Source organism: Xenopus laevis, chromosome 9_10L (genome assembly GCF_017654675.1).
Source record: "Xenopus laevis strain J_2021 chromosome 9_10L, Xenopus_laevis_v10.1, whole genome shotgun sequence".
Taxonomy (NCBI): domain Eukaryota; kingdom Metazoa; phylum Chordata; class Amphibia; order Anura; family Pipidae; genus Xenopus; species Xenopus laevis.
The window spans coordinates 38,505,192-38,522,382 of NC_054387.1; the positions used below are offsets into that span (position 1 = coordinate 38,505,192).

General features: G+C 43.4%; 1 protein-coding gene across 4 annotated transcripts in view; it reads right to left on the reverse strand.

Moving 5' to 3' along the window:
- src.L (SRC proto-oncogene, non-receptor tyrosine kinase L homeolog) overlaps nt 1-14,586 on the reverse strand; it is a 30,023-nt gene extending 15,437 nt beyond the window's left edge. The window contains exons 1-3 of one of the 4 annotated variants that reach the window (XM_018241202.2): nt 14,209-14,586; nt 3,196-3,433; nt 2,810-2,909 (exon numbers count right to left, since the gene is read on the reverse strand). In XM_018241202.2, the coding sequence (XP_018096691.1) occupies nt 2,810-2,909; nt 3,196-3,433 (338 nt within the window). In that variant the 5' untranslated portion in view covers nt 14,209-14,586. 4 annotated transcript variants of the gene reach the window in all.
- Between the last annotated feature and the right edge of the window lie 2,605 nt (nt 14,587-17,191).

Here is a 17,191-nt window from a genome sequence, read left to right on the forward strand (position 1 = left end):
TTTCTACTCAGGCCCACTCCTATTCGTATTCCAGGCTATTATTGAAATCAAAGTAGGGCTGCTAGGGTTATTTGGATCCTAGCAACCAGATTGCTCAAACTGGAGAGCTTCTGAATACAAAGCTAAATAACTCAAGAACTACAAATAATAAAACATGAAAAGAAATTGAAAATTAACTATTATTCTCTACAAGTTAAGTTAAAGGTGAACAACCCCTTTAATGGGGCAAATAATCCTATTGGGTTTATTTAATAGTTTAATTATTTTTAGGTAGACTAAGGTATGTGATCCAAACTATGGAATGACCCCTTTATCTGGACAATCCCAAGCATTCTGGATAACAGGTCCCATACACTTACAGTATATTTTACGGTCTAATTAAGTCCTATCACACCTGCACACATGGCACTGCATAATGGAAGGAAATTCGTGTTTTTTAATAAATAACAGGGGTGATGGACCCAATACAGGGGAGTTTTCCAAATAATCACATTTTATTTCAGAATAAACAAACCCTCTACAATCAAACTAGACTATCTGTGTTATAAACAACATTTCCTGCTCCAAATCATAAGGATAATCAAACTCTCCTCAGAATTCTGTGACTATACGAAGGCCACATACATCTTTTCATGTAAATGGGAGTGTGTATTTCGCCTTACACATGTATATATGTATTTAACGAGACTCGTTTATGGGGAACTGCAAAGATAAGGGTGATTTCCCTGAGAAAGCATCCATTCTAGTTCATATAATATATTTTCTTAAAGGCGACCCTGTACCCAGACATAGAAAGCTGTATAATAAAAGTTCCATAATTAAAAAGAAACCCAATTTTTATTTTTAAAACACCCATACCCGTTATAAACTAATTTTTAAATCTCAGCTGTCAATCATTTCCCACTTATTGGCACACACAATAGATTTTGGCAATGCAAAGTTCTCCTTCATAAGTTTTCATAAAATGGCGGCTGCTTATATGCTCTAATGTGGATTCCAAGTAAAGGAAGGAAACATTTAAAAAATGTATATAGTGTAAGTAAAGTTTATTTTACTTGACTAAAATGATACCCTTTGCAATTATTTCTTAGGGCGACAGGTTCCCTTTAAGGAAGATGATTTTTTGGTCTCCTATTGAGTCACAATTATGACAAGTTGTCCTGCCTTTAATAGTTACAGATATGCTACCCTAGTCAGGGGCATAACTATAGAGGCCACGGAGATACAGGGAGGGGGTAAAGTGGGTCACTGGCTGAGAAGCAATAGAAATATATTCTCACGATAAATCCCTTATTGCTAAAATTAAGGGAACGATGTTGCTTTGGGGCCCAGTAATACCTCTGAATGCAGTAATTCTGCACTGCCAAATGATTCTACACACTCGCTATGAAGGAACAGTCCAGCAGCCTAACAGTGGATGCCTAACATTACATCTAGTTATGCCTGATACCAACTTTAGAAGCATTACACAATGTTCAGTCCAAAGTTGACCTGTACACGGAAAGGCTTTCTTGTTTGCCTTTCACACGGCTGTGAAAGCCTAGATGGCGACTCCCAGCCCAGCCGCTCCACTTACTTTTTAACCGGGGAGTTCACTAAAAAAAACGTTGTCGATAGCTGTAATTCAAGACCGTAATAAAGAGGCCACTCATCAAAATGAATCAGCCCTCTGTTGTCTAATATTACTACACAGAAGTCTCATAATGTGTACAGAGGAATAAAAGGATGAGATAATAAACAAAAAAGAGTGGAGTATAATATCTTGTCTTATCTTCCCAGGCAATAAAAGTCATTAGTCATTTAGATAAAGAAAACCCACCGACTATGCCTAATGTTCTGTTTTGCAAACAGATAAAATCTTGTAACTGGAAGAAGTTAGAAGAAAATATATTTCCTTATAGGATTAAACAGCAAGGTCTATATTTAATTTTTTCAGTGCTAAGTTCATAAATTTCTTGGGGGGGGGGGGGGTTTGCGGGCCCAGTACCCTCCCCAATCATGACATCAGTTACTCTGCCTCAACTCTCTCCAGAGCAGGGATCCCCAACCTTTTGAACCCGTGAGCAACATTCAGAAGTAAAAGGGGTTGGGGAGCAACACTAGCATGAGAAATGTTCTTGGGGTGCCAAATAAGTGCTGTGAGTGGTCATTTGATAGGACCTATGTGGATTGTCAACCTACATTGAGGCTCTGTTTGGCAGTACACCTGGTTTTATACAACCAAAACTTGCCTCCAAGCCTGGAATTCAAAAATAAGCTCCTGCTTTGAGGCCACTGGGCGCTACTTCCAAGGGATTGGAGAGCAACATGTTGCTCACGAGCTACTGGTTGGGGATCACTGCTCCAGAGCATGTAATGCCTATATACGCTCAACTTTAGTGCAGCGTCGATCAACTCTAGACCCACTGGTTTGGGCCAACAATTTACTTCTTAGGGGGTGGCTTTATCTATTGTACAGCAAACATTACAAATATAAAAACACTGCACTCCTTGTACCTATACAATTGGCTGGTGTTATAAGTTGGCTCCATCACTAGTGTGTTTTACCCTAACAAGGAAGTGACTAGTGTAATGGAAAATTGCTCCCCCACAGCTTGCTGACAAGTCATAAATCTTTCATTCTGCCTCTATATGAAACCTTTACATGTAAATGTATAAATAGCTTTCAGTGCTTTCTTTATGAATTTATGTTATATTAGTGAGAACTGAAACTAAGAACGAACTTCACTTTATTTGAAAAGCACCATCAGGAGCCTACAGGTGTATTGATATATAAAGCAGCACAATAAACTCCAGTGCTGTGACTCACGTGTTATTGACAATCTGTAGTCTTTCCCCCTTCCTGAAGGACAGGTCAGTCTCGGTGCGAGATTCATAATCGTACAAAGCGACAAAGGTGGTGACGCCCCCTGCAAATGAAAGAGTGGGAATTATAGGAAAGATGTTCAATGTTTGCAGTGTGTGTTGCGGTGTGTATGAACACACTGCAAAAGGGCCCAGACGAATGTGCTATGGAAATAACCCAATTGTAATGATCCAATCAGTGGGTTCTGAAACTACTACTCCGATTATCCCCAGAGACCCGGAAAAGAGCAGAGGGTGATGGGAAGTGCAGTTTGAAAACATCTACATAAAATATGTTCCAGTTCTAGTTTGGTTAAGGTCCCACCTTTGCATTCCCTTTCCCACAGTTACCTGCTAGTGGTCCTGTCCTTTGGGGGGAAGTGATTGTATCAGAGAAATTGACCCCTCCAAAAGGTGTCAGGTCACAGTTGCCCCCAAATGGCTGTCCAGATGGTCGGTGCGAATCCAGGCTCTTGCTGGGGGTCTGAGAGGCAGAAAGGGAGGTGAAAGGCTGGTGGGACCCTTCCGCAATATCCAGACTGCGACTCCGTGGCCCGCCTTCTCGTGGCTTGCTTTTAGTGGCACCCATCTGTGATCAAGAAAGCAAAAGCCCTTATGTATTAAATTACAGAGATGGATTTACAATAATAAATCCCTAAACATGTCTACAGACATATTTATGAAGATAAAAAGCCCTTCAAATCTATGAGTGTCCGTCATTAAGACACAGAGCAGATTGTCTCAGGAAGTAAGAGCTGCAAAACTGCAGGGCAACCAGTTACTATGGCTCCAATGCATAAACTGAACATGTAAGATGTGTTTTCTTCACTATTTACTACTCAGATACCTAACCTGCAGCTGTCTAGTTGTTACTGGACTACAGGCTCCCAGCATCCTCTATTTGCCAGAGGGAATACTGGAATTTGTAGTTCAACAGCAGTTAAACATTTGGACATTGTCAGACCTGATGTGAGCACCTCGTAAAACCCAGGCTAATGGGAAGACATCCCACAACTACAGTGCAACATACATTATAGCGGATGGAAAGATAACTCAGAAGTTGCAGGGTTAAAGCGGTGTCCCACAATTTCATTCTATTTTATGGTATATGGGGGGTGGACAAAGGACACAAGAGCTCCCAGGGCCACAATGAGGTCACAAACAGCCTTCTAAAGAATGAAAAATGTGCTCCCCCTCAAGGAGAAAAGGGGAGGAAGAGTCCAGGGAGAGTTAATTGAATGTCTTGGAATGTGCTATGAAAGCAGGGGAGAGAGAGAGAGCGAGAGAGAGAGAGAGAGAGAGAGCGAGAGAGCGAGAGAGCGAGAGAGCGAGAGAGCGAGAGAGCGAGAGAGCGAGAGAGCGAGAGAGCGAGAGAGCGAGAGAGCGAGAGAGCGAGAGAGAGAGAGAGAGAGAGAGAGCGAGAGAGCGAGAGAGCGAGAGAGCGAGAGAGAGAGAGAGAGAGAGAGAGAGAGAGAGAGAGAAAATGAAGGGCTTTCATGGGAGACAGGAGGATGTGAGTGAGGAGAGAAAGGCAGCAGGTGAAAAGTCTGCTGATATGATAATGATGGGTAACTTGGCTCTTTGTCCGATGTTAAGGAAATACAAATCAAAGGGCATACTGGGAGTTGTAGTTTAGGAACAATTGGAGAGACCAATGTAAATTCTATAAGAGTATTACAATGTTGTGTCTGAGCCAATTCAACATTGTCCTCAATTTAATGGGGTGGTACCAATGGCTCTGGCCCTTTAATTCCCTCACAGCACCTATTACTCAGACTCAAGCTATCCCATGCCCTCAGCACTTCCCCTTCTTTCTCTCACCAAGTACAATGTCTCATTGATGCCCACAAATGCCACAAAAATGCAGAAGTGAATGGGGGAAACAGGCAATTAAGGGGCTGGCTGACCAGGGGGACAGACGGAGAATGTTACACAGACATGGAAAGCACAGAGCCGGCTGAGAAGGGTGATCCACTCAACCTAAACAGCATTGGGATTTTTTTTTTTTTGCACTGATCCACAGGTCAAAAATCCCTGTTGTGCAGAATCAGGAGGCATCCAACAAATTAGCTGTCATGGGCAGCTTCAGACTGGTAGGTCGGAGGCCCACTGGGGTTTCCACCACAGGGGCCCCCCTGCCTCTGCTGCAACCCCCCTACAGACCCCCCAGTGCTGAAAACATGTGCGGGTCTGGCCCAGTCCGACCCTGGTCATGGGGCAGGGGGACATTATTAAAGATCTGGGTATGTACAAAGCTGCACACAAAATGTGCCCTAGCCTTCCACATAAAGCAACCAATCATGCATTAAAGGGGTCACCTTTAAATATATTTTGAGACTAATTTGTAATTGGTCTTCATTTTTAATTTTATTTTTTGAATTATTTGCCTTTTTTATTCATAAGCCCCCCAGCTTGGAATGTCAGCAGCAATATGGTTCCTATAGTTCCGTTTAACCTAGCAACCAGGCAGTGGCTTGAACGAGAGACTGAATGATCAATAGGAGAGGGCCAAAATAGAAAGATAAGCTAGAACATGTAACAATATATCAACAAAATTGTAGCCTCACAGGGTAATAGTTTTTGGCTGCCGTGGTCAATGACTCCTAGCTGAAAGCTGGTAAGGCAAGTAATTCAAAAACTATAAAAAATGGGTCAATTGAAAAGTTGCTAAGAATGGGACACTTTACAACATAAAAAATTGTAGTACTATCACTAGACTAGAAACAAGAATCTGACTGTATGCTACAGTTGGTTAAAAAGCAGTCTCCCATGCCTCACTCAACAATCAGAGATTGCAAGCTCTATGGGGTGGCCTAGAACACAATAACAACATTAATATCAATGGCTGAAAGGTGCCACAGAACTCTATGAACAAGGCCGGAAGGACCACACATTCCTAGCAGGTCTATTCTCGCTGTACCAGGCCCATCCCGAGACATTCTGCAGGGGGCAGATTACATACATAAACATGCACAGACACTTTCAGATGAGATCACCAGGCAAACTCAGTCCTGGAATAAGCTAGTGACAAGCCAAAGAGGACTAGGAAGGATGGTTTGTGTGTGATAAGAGCGAGGGGAAGCAGCAACCAGATAATCCACTCCAAGTTTCATCAACCCTCCCTTGAATAAGTGCAATGTCTCTTTAAAATACATAATATAATAATATAACAGACAAAAGCCATGAATATCTTGTAAATTATATCCTTATAAACGGTGAGTTCTGATGTCATCAGTTATAAACGGTGAGTTTTGATGTCATTACGGTCACATGACTCACTGAAACGTGTGTATTATGATAAATAAAGTACCCCCAGTTGCAAAGTACCTCGAAGTTCCATGACCTGTATAAAAGCACTCGGCCTTCAGCCTCGTGTTTTTATATGGTCATGAAACTCCTCTGTAACTTATAATATCCTTATATTTTATAAGAGGGGGTACTTTATTCACTATGTACGGGGGGCGGGAAGAAAAGACTCCTGACTGTCTATTAACAGCACTAATTCATTGAACCTTCATGTTTTTCCAAGAATACCAAGCACAATACCCCAGAATGCCATCGGCTAGAAATATTATGGATCAGAACTGTACCTTTCAGTTATTTTTGGGCCAAGATTATCAGGTAACAGATGCTCACTGTTATATCATAGAGAGCAAAGAAAGGGATATAATCAGGGAGTGGATATTCAGTCAGAATAATATAGAGCAGTTGTGTTATCTCAGGCTCTGATTATTACTGACCAACCGCATGGGGTTTGCACAAAATGACAACCCCTTCCCAATTATTTCTAAGAATCATGGCAGGCAAATCAATTTTCTATATCAATGCACATGACGGCGGATTCATTTGTTATGGCAAACTGACAGGACTCACTGTAATGTTTAGGTGTGACTCACAGCACAAACCCCACCCTCCTCTGCCCTGTGTGGTACATCACCCAAGGGAGCATCACATGATTTAACCCTGACTCTGCACTCATTCCACACACAGGAACTGGCCATGTGACTCCCAAATAATGAAGGGTCACTTAATCTGGGCATTAGCAAACAGATTGCTTGAATTGGTACGGTCTCCAAGAGACTGGAACTAGAGGTGAACCGAATCCAGGATTCGGGATTTGACTTCAGCAGGATTCAGATTCGGCAGAATCCAAGTGACTTTTCATTACACAAAAAAGAAAGTAAAACATTTTTAACCAGCCAAATGGAATGTCAAATTGCACAACAAACAGACCAATAAACTGCCAGCTCAGTCTGGCAACTATCATTCTGTATTTATAAAACCCCCCTCAATCCTGCTGTCTATTTATATATTCACTGTAACCAACTCCCCCTCACTCTGACCGACTGTTCCTATATTCACTGTAACCAACTCCCCCTCACTCTGACCGACTGTTCCTATACTCACTGTAACCAACTCCCCTAACTCTGACTGACTGTTCCTATACTCACTGTAACCAACTCCCCTCACTCTGACTGACTGTTCCTATACTCACTGTAACCAAGTCCCCCACTGACTGTTCCTATACTCACTGTAACCAACTCCCCCTCACTCTGACCGACTGTTCCTATACTAACTGTAACCAACCAACTGTTCCTATACTCACTGTAACCAACTACCCCTCACTCTGACGACTGTTCCTATACTCACTGTAACCAACTCCCCCTCAATGTGACCGACTGTTCCTATACTCACTGTAACTAACTCCCCCTCAATGTGACCGACTGTTCCTATACTCACTGTAACCAACTCCCCTCACTCTGACTGACTGTTCCTATACTCACTGTAACCAAGTCCCCCACTGACTGTTCCTATACTCACTGTAACCAACTCCCCCTCAATGTGACCAACTGTTCCTATACTCACTGTAACCAACTCCCCCTCAATCTGACCGACTGTTCCTATACTCACTGTAACCAACTCCCCCTCACTGACTAAATGCTCCTATACTCCCTATAATCAACTCCCCCCTCACTCTGACCGACTGTTCCTATAATAACTGTAACCAACCAACTGTTCCTATACTCACTGTCACCAACTCCCCCTCACTCTGACCGACTGTTCCTATACTCACTGTAACCAACTCCCCCTCAATCTGACCGACTGTTCCTATACTCACTGTAACCAACTCCCCCTCAATCTGACCGACTGTTCCTATACTCACTGTAACAACTCCCCCTCACTCTGACCGACTGTTCCTATACTCACTGTAACCAACTCCCCCTCAATCTGACCGACTGTTCCTATACTCACTGTAACCAACTCCCCCTCACTGACTAAATGCTCCTATACTCCCTATAATCAACTCCCCCCTCACTCTGACTGACTGTTCCTATACTCACTGTAACCAACTCCCCCTCACTGACTAAATGCTCCTATACTCCCTATAACCAACTCCCCCCTCACTCTGACTGACTGTTCCTATACTCACTGTAACCAACTCCCCCTCACTCCTACGGTCTGTTCCTATAACTATAAAGCTTGATACTGCTCTGTGCCACCTGTCTTTTACATGAATGGAAACCGGTAGTGACAGGCATTTTCCACTCATGCAAATGAGATGATGCAGAGTTACCAGGATTTTCTAAACTGGTTATAATACAATGGTGGAGAAACAATACATGTTAAATTAAACTAACCAAGACCCGCTGTAACCTACCTGGCTATATACCTATTTTCTGATCTTTAATCATTGCAATGATTTGTGGGGAATGCGCAAACAAATCTATATCCAGATAGGTGAGACTGTCTTAGGTAGAGCATTGTTTTAGATGAGGACTAGATGAATTAAGCAATGCTAACCCAAAATAATGTGTTGCCTATTAAAAAGAAATATAATTCTAAGCAACTTTGCAATATACATTTATTACAAATTTTTAAAGTTCTTTGTATATGTAAAGCTATTGAAAGCAGTGTTTGTCCCTTTCTATTCTCTGCCTGATGGCTCTTAGACTGTTGATACAATGTAAGACAAGGCAGCTGATGAACAGACCTGTCTTTACTGGGGAACTAATAATTTTGCAACACTGTTTAAAAAGGAACAACAAGGAGTTGTTGGAGGCAAATGCTGCTTTCAATAGCAATTGTTTTTAACTTGAAAAAACATGTATAGTGAAAATTTATTAGAATTATGTTTTATTAGGCAAATCTTTATTTTGGGGGTAACATGCCCTTTAATAGGAAAATAAACCATTACTGTGTATCTCATGGTGCCATATTCTCTCGTTTAATCTTTTTACACCATTTTGTTACACAAAGAAATGGCTCTACAAAAGTTATGGAGATACAAACCCCAGTGCCACACACCAGCTGAACAACAAAATGAAAGAAAATGGCATGCCAAGCAACTTTCCAACATTCATTTAAAAAAAAAAATCAAAATGTTTTGCCGAAAATTATTTGTAAATGCAATTGCTATTTATGGTTCTGACTTTGAAACAAAGAAGCAGAAGCCAGCTGATTAATAGACCTGTTTTAGCTGGAGAAGAGTGGACTTCTGCATCACTGGGTCAGATCTAGGAGTACAGAACTTTAGTGTTGTCTGAATTGATATTTTTTCATTAGGCCAAGTTTTACTTTAGGGCTTAGATCCCCTTTTAAGCTGAGAACCTATAAGGTTCAAGTGGCTACGGTTTCATATAAATGTCAGCACTAAATGGTTTAATAGCCTGTCTGATGCTTTCATTTCCTATTAAAGGAAGCACCACTGGGTTCTTAAGAAGCTGGAGTGGCTACAGTTCCCAGAATCCCCAGCTGTACAAAGTGCCAAGCCAATGAGCACATAGAGATTTAATTTCCTCTTCAGCAACACCACCTTGGGCTAAGGCGTGCAATTTTCCTATAGGCGGTAAGACACTTTCTTTTGGTCTGGAAGTTCCAGCCAGAAATCATCTGTTCCTTTTTTTGGTACTTTGTTTCCTTAAATATTAGTTTTGTTCTAGCAAGACCATTGAGCAGCCCTGCTGTGTTAAAAGGGTCCTTGACCCAAACAATTACTGTTTTTTATAGGTATCAGATGCAAGCCCATTTCACATAGAGTGCATTTTAAGGAAATAATTCAATTTTCTTTTCTCTGTAATGGTAAAACAGTGCCAAGAACTTGATGGGTAATAAGCTGCATAAATGTGTTTATTAAAAGTGATACTGATGTATAACTACGAAAGTATCACTATTACTAAAGTTGTTGGGCTGTCCTCTCTGTCCTCGCAAGGTCGCCAAATGAGCGGATCTTAACCCGATATGCCCACCAATGGCTGTTCGTACAATACTACGAATGGGCTCCGACGGGTCGCAGGACCACATCAACTAGGCGATGCAGTCCTGGATCGTACAGATTTTTGGCCTTATATAGATCGGGAAAACCCGTCGGGAGCCCCCACAACGCAGGCAGATAAGATGCCGGATCGGTCTAAAGGACCGATATCGGCAGCTTTAATCTGCCCGTGTATGGCCACCTTAAGTCTCAGGTCACAATAATTTCAGATAACAGATCCCATACCCGTATAATGAGAGTCAATGCAATATTAACCAACTCTACATTCATTAAAAACGATTACTGGTTTTTAAAGTTGTTTGTCATTGCTAATAAAAGCAGCATGTGCTGGACTGTTGATATACACTGCACTCCTGAAAAAACATAGCAGAGGAGAGCTGGTTAACAGGGCCGGAGAGCTAACTTCTGCTACACTGTTTTAGGGTTCAGAAAGGGATAACATATATGGCTTTCAACAGCACTTGCATTTACAAATATGTTCAAAACCATTGAAAATGTTTAATTAATGGATATTGGCAAATGAATATTTATATTTTCTTTCATTGTGCAAAAATCCGTTTTTGGGCAGAGACCCCTTTAAGTTCATGCTCTTATCGGGTTGTAAGGGGGAGGAAGACAGATGTGAGTTTAACCAAGAATGGCAGGCAGGCTCTAACATGTAGCTCGCTAGAAAGGATAGGAGTGCACAGGGGTGAGAGAGGGGTGGTACACTCCAGATTGCATTCTGATAACCCAACAGGATTGAGGCACAAGTGTAGGTGAGCTGGAATTTAGCTGGAAGCCTCAAGCTTGCTCTAGGGCAGAGGATGTATTTAATTATTGGTCCCCAGTTCAGTGCCAAACTGTGCCCATTACCTATTGCATAACTGCCCCTGGCCGAGGGTGATGGGACTACTAATTTTCCATTAGAGGGAGGAGGCCAGAGCATTAGCTCTTAGTTAAAAAGACCAGCTTAAAGGGATACTGTCATGGGGAAAAAAAAAAATTTTCAGAATGAATCAGTTAATAGTGCTGATCCAGCAGAATTCTGCACTAAAATCCATTTCTCAAAAGAGCAAACAGATTTTTTTAATATTCAATTTTGAAATCTGACATGGGGCTAGACATATTGTCAATTTCCCAGCTGCTCCAAGTCATGTGACTTGTACTCTGATAAACTTCAATAACTCTTTACTGCTGTACTGCAAGTTGAAGTGATATCACCCCCCCCCAGCAGCCAAACAATGGGAAGGTAACCAGATAACAGCTTCCTAACAAGATAACAGCTGCCATGTCAGATTTCAAAATTGAATATAAATAAATCTGTTCGCTCTTTTGAGAAATGGATTTCAGTGCAGAAGACTGCTGTGGTAGCACTGTTAACTGGTGTGTTTTGGAAAAAAACATGTTTTCTGATGACAGGATCCATTTAAGGATTTTAAGAAGTTATCTTCAAAGATGCATTAATTGTGCGTATATTTAATTAAAAAAAAAGCCTGGCACAACAGACTGGCACACAAAACCCTGCATCAAAAGCTTGAAGCACATATCCTTATACCTGCTTCCTAGCATTCATGCCCCTGTACCCACAGCCTGGCTGGATACCCCCTTACCAACAAGCTGGCATACACACCACTGTATCAAAAGTCTTTCACTCAAATTTCTGTACCATCAGTTTAGCAAACATACCTCACTGAACTACAGCATGACATACATACTACTGTTCCAACAGCTTGGCGTTTATACCTACAGCCTGTTAAGCATCCCCTTTATCATCTGCTTGACACTCATATCTCTGTATCTACAGCCTGGCAGGCATAACCCTTTACTTATTGCTTGGCACTCATATTCCTGTACCGACAGCCTAGCATGCATACCCATTTACCAACACCCTGGCAAACACACCACTGTAGCAAAAGCCTGGCACACATACTACTATACCAACAGCCTGGCACTCATGCACCTATACATACAGACAGGTAAGCATGTAAGGCTTGGTACTGTTATTCCTGTACCTACAGTCTGGCATGCGTACCTCTTTCCCTTCAGCCTGGCACCATCTGCCATACACACCACTGTACTCAGTGTTGGACTGGGACACCAGGGGCCCACCAAAACACCTTAGATCAGGGGCCCACTCTCTGTACTATTATTCTTCCTCTACTTCTCACTTAACCTCTAGTCTCTTATCTTTACATAGTTTAATCTATTATTCCATCTATTTATTGTCATAGAAATAGGATATGGCCATGAAATAGGCCAAATGTTTAGCAGCATGAGGGCCACTGACTCCTGGGCCCACCGGGAGTTTTCCTGGTATACCGGTGGGCCAGTCCGACACTGACTTACTACTTGCATCCCTGTACCATAAGTCTGGCACATTGTGTTTTACTTTATATATCTCTTTGACTACAGCCTGGCACACATATTACTGTACCAACAGCTTGGCACTCTTGGCACCTATACCTATATGTCCAGTCTGGCACACATGATCTTGTACCTACAGCCATGCACACATACCCCTTTCCCTACAACCTGGCACAAACGAGGCAACATTGGAAGTCATAATGATAGCTCTAAATCCTCTGGCTGGACAGCAACTGGTTGCAGGGGGTGGGATCACACATTCGCTTGACACATTCATAGACATAACCCTGCCACTTGCTGATTGAAGCAATGACATAGTTAAAACACAATGCTGCCAACTCACTACACCAGTTAAAGCAAATCTAAATTCAGATATAAACTATAATCATTGTGCCACCCACTGCCACAGCGGATGTCTGATCATTGTGTGTGTGTTTTATATGCAGAATTGTGTGCACACAGCATAGCTCACCTCTCCAGAACTACCCAAACCTATAGCTCAGGAGTGTCTTGTTGAGCTAGACCTCTCCAAATTCAACCCCACCAACCTTTGTATTCCCCATGCACCCCCAGTATTCCCCATGCACTCCCTGCACCTCCAGTATTCCACATGCACCCCCTGCACCTCCAGTATTCTCCATGCACCTCCAGTATTCCCCATGCTCCCCCAGTATTCCCCATGCACTCCCTGCACCTCCAGTATTCCCCATGCACCCCCAGTATTCCCCATGCACTCCCCGCACCTCCGGTATTTACCATGCACCCCCTGCACCTCCAGTATTCCCCATGCACCCCCAGTATTCCCCATGCACCCCCTGCACCTCCAGCATTCCCCATGCACTTCCAGTATTCCCCATGCACTGCCTGCACCTCCAGTATTCCCCATGCACCCCCAGTATTCCCTATGCACTCCCTGCACCTCCAGTATCCCCCATGCACCCCCTGCACCTCCAGTATTCCCCATGTACCCCCTGCACTTCCAGTATTCCCCATGCACCCCCTGCACTTCCAGTATTCCCCATGCACTCCCTGCACCTCCAGTATTCCCCATGCACTCCCTGCACCTCCAGTATTCCCCATGCACTCCCTGCACCCCCAGTATTCCCCATGCACCCCAGTATTCTCCATGCACTCCAGTATTCCCCATGCACCCCAGTATTCTCCATGCACCCCAGTATTCTCCATGCACTCCAGTATTCTCCATGCACTCCAGTATTCCCCATGCACTCCAGTATTCCCCATGCACTCCAGTATTCCCCATGCACTCCATGCACCCCCAGTTTTCCCCCTGCACCCCCAGTTTTCCCCCTGCACCCCCAGTTTTCCCCATGCACTCCCTGCACCCTCCAGCATTGCCCACAACTCCCAGTACACCACACTGCCTAACATTCCCTTAGATTCAGACACGCCCAGTAACTCCCAGCATGCCCCATCGTACAATCATGTGCTGAATTAACGCCAGTTTAATGGGCCAGAGAGTTAACCCGTGATGTTTACAAGAGACATGCTGCTGGGCTAATCCTATCACCAGGCTTGTGTGTGCACAACATATACATAACATATATACAGCCGTACATAGCGAATACAGGGCCAGCCCGAGAATTAACCTAAGTGATAGAGGTGATGACCCAAATACCCCTAAAGGGGTTACAAAAACCATATCCAAGCATTCTGTAGCGCCCCCATTCTCTGCACCCATGGTACTGCCCTGCGCCCCCTAGCGGCATGCTACAGCCACAGCTTACCTTTTATTGCCGGAGATATCGGGAGATTCCTCTCTCCGGGAACCCCCCTCACATAGAGGGGGGCAAGAGCGGTCTTCTCGGACCCACTATCTCCCGCTGCCTCCCCTCTCGATTCATACGACGCCTCCCAGGCCGGGAACTTTGGAGCTCTCCTCCGACTACGGTTCACGCCCGGCCGGCTCCAGCTCCCTCCTCCCCTCCGCCTGTGCTGCCCTCCCTGGGTCTGCCTGTCCCTCCTCCCACTGGATCAGCCCTTGCTAGCTGGCCACGCCCTATGGAGGGTCTCCACACTCCTCCAATGACAGCCAGACTGCTCTATCTCTCTCTCACTGTATCCCTAACCTCTTATTAACTCGGCCTGTCCATGTTTTTGTCTCTCTCCTTTGTCCTTCCCCTTTCATTTGCATTATTCCTTTCTCAGATCCCACCTCTAATCCCAACACTACCCCCTCTCTCTCCTCCCCCTCTATGTATCATCCTCAGCCTGCCAGTGCCTTCCCTTTCTTTCTTTCTTTCTTTCTTTCTTTCTTTCTTTCTTTCTTTCTTTCTTTCTTTCTTTCTTTCTTTCTTTCTTTCTTTCTTTCTTTCTTTCTTTCTTTCACTCATCCTTCCCTGGTGAGTAGCACTGACTGATTCACTGACTGATTCACTGGAGCAATGACAAATGCCCATACCTCCAGCACACATGTCTCTAAAGCTCCCCATAGACGCGACGATTCTTCTTGCCGAACGACCGATTTTAGCGAAGATCCTTCAAAATTATTGTGTGGTCAGTGGGATTCGAACGATCGTACATCTGACGATTTTTCGGCCAACATCTGTCAGGAAATTGATCGGCCAGGTTAAAAAATCATTGTCGGTCCCAGTGCAATCTATCTATGTTTACAGGGAGAAGCAGGCAGCTCCCCTTTGTTTTCCTGTTTTTAGTTGAAGGTCAATTCGTACGATCGTTCCGAGAAAATCGTGGTCTCTCTATGAGAATCGGATCTTTTAAAAATCTCAACATCTATGGCCAGCTTAATACTTCTCTCCATACACACACCTCTAGTACTTCTCCCCATACACACACCTTTAATACTTCCATACACACACCATTAATACTTCCATACACACACCTCTAGTACTTCCATACACACACCACTAATACTTCCATACACACGCCTCTAGTACTTCTCCCCATACACACGCCTCTAGTACTTCTCCCCATACACACGCCTCTAGTACACACACACCTCTAATACTTCCATACACACACCTCTAGTACTTCTCCCCATACACACGCCTCTAGTACACACACACCTCTAATACTTCCATACACACACCTCTAGTACTTCTCCCCATACACACGCCTCTAGTACACACACACACCTCTAATACTTCCATACACACTCCTCTAGTACTTCTCCCCATACACACGCCTCTAGTACTTCTCCCCATACACACGCCTCTAGTACACACACACCTCTAATACTTCCATAAACACACCACTAATACTTCCATACACACACCTCTAATACGTCCATACATACACCTCTAGTACTTATACCCATACACACGCCTCTAGTACTTCTCCCCATACACACTAATACTTCCATACACACACCTCTAATACTTCCATACACACACCTCTAGTACTTCTCCCCATACCCCCCTTTTAATACTTCCATATACACGCCTCTAATACTTCCATACACACCTCTAATACTTCCATACACACGCCTCTAATACTTCCATACACACACCTCTAATACTTCCATATACACACCTCTAGTACTTCTCCCCATACCCCCCCTTTTAATACTTCCATATATACGCCTCTAATACTTCCATACACACACCTCTAATACTTCCATACACACACCTCTATTACTTCTCCCCATACCCCCCCTTTTAATACTTCCATATACACGCCTCTAATACTTCCATACACACACCTATAATACTTCCATACACACGCCTCTAGTACTTCTCCCCATACCCCCTTTTAATACTTCCATATACATGCCTCTAATACTTCCATACACACACCTCTAGTACTTCCATACACACACCACTAATACTTCCATACACACACCACTAATACTTCCATACACACACCTCTAGTACTTCCATACACACACCACTAATACTTCCATTCACACACCTCTAATACTTCCATACACACGCCTCTATTACTTCTCCCCATACACACGCCTCTAGTACACACACACCTCTAATACTTCCATACGCACACCTCTAGTACTTCTCCCCATACACACGCCTCTAGTACACACACACACACCTCTAATACTTCCATACACACACCTCTAATACTTCCATACACACACCTCTAATATTTCCATACACACACCACTAATACTTCCATACACACACCTCTAATACTTCCATACACACACCTCTAGTACTTATACCCATACACACGCCTCTAGTACTTCTCCCCATACACACACTAATACTTCCATACACACACCTCTAATACTTCCATACACACGCCACTAATACTTCCATACACACGCCTCTAATACTTCTCCCCATATACACGCCTCTAATACTTCCATACACACACCTCTAATACTTCCATATACACGCCTCTTATACTTCTCACCATATACAAGCCTCTAATACTTCCATACACACACCTCTAATACTTCCATACACACACCTCTAATACTTCCATACACACGCCTCTAATACTTCCATACACACGCCTCTAATACTTCCATACACACACCTCTATTACTTCTCCCCATACCCCCCCTTTTAATACTTCCATATACACGCCTCTAATACTTCCATACACACACCTATAATACTTCCATACACACGCTTCTAGTACTTCTCCCCATACCCCCCTTTTAATACTTCCATATACACGCCTCTAATACTTCCATACACACACCTATAATACTTCCATACACACGCCTCTAGTACTTCTCCCCATACCCCCCTTTTAATACTTCCATATACATGCCTCTAATACTTC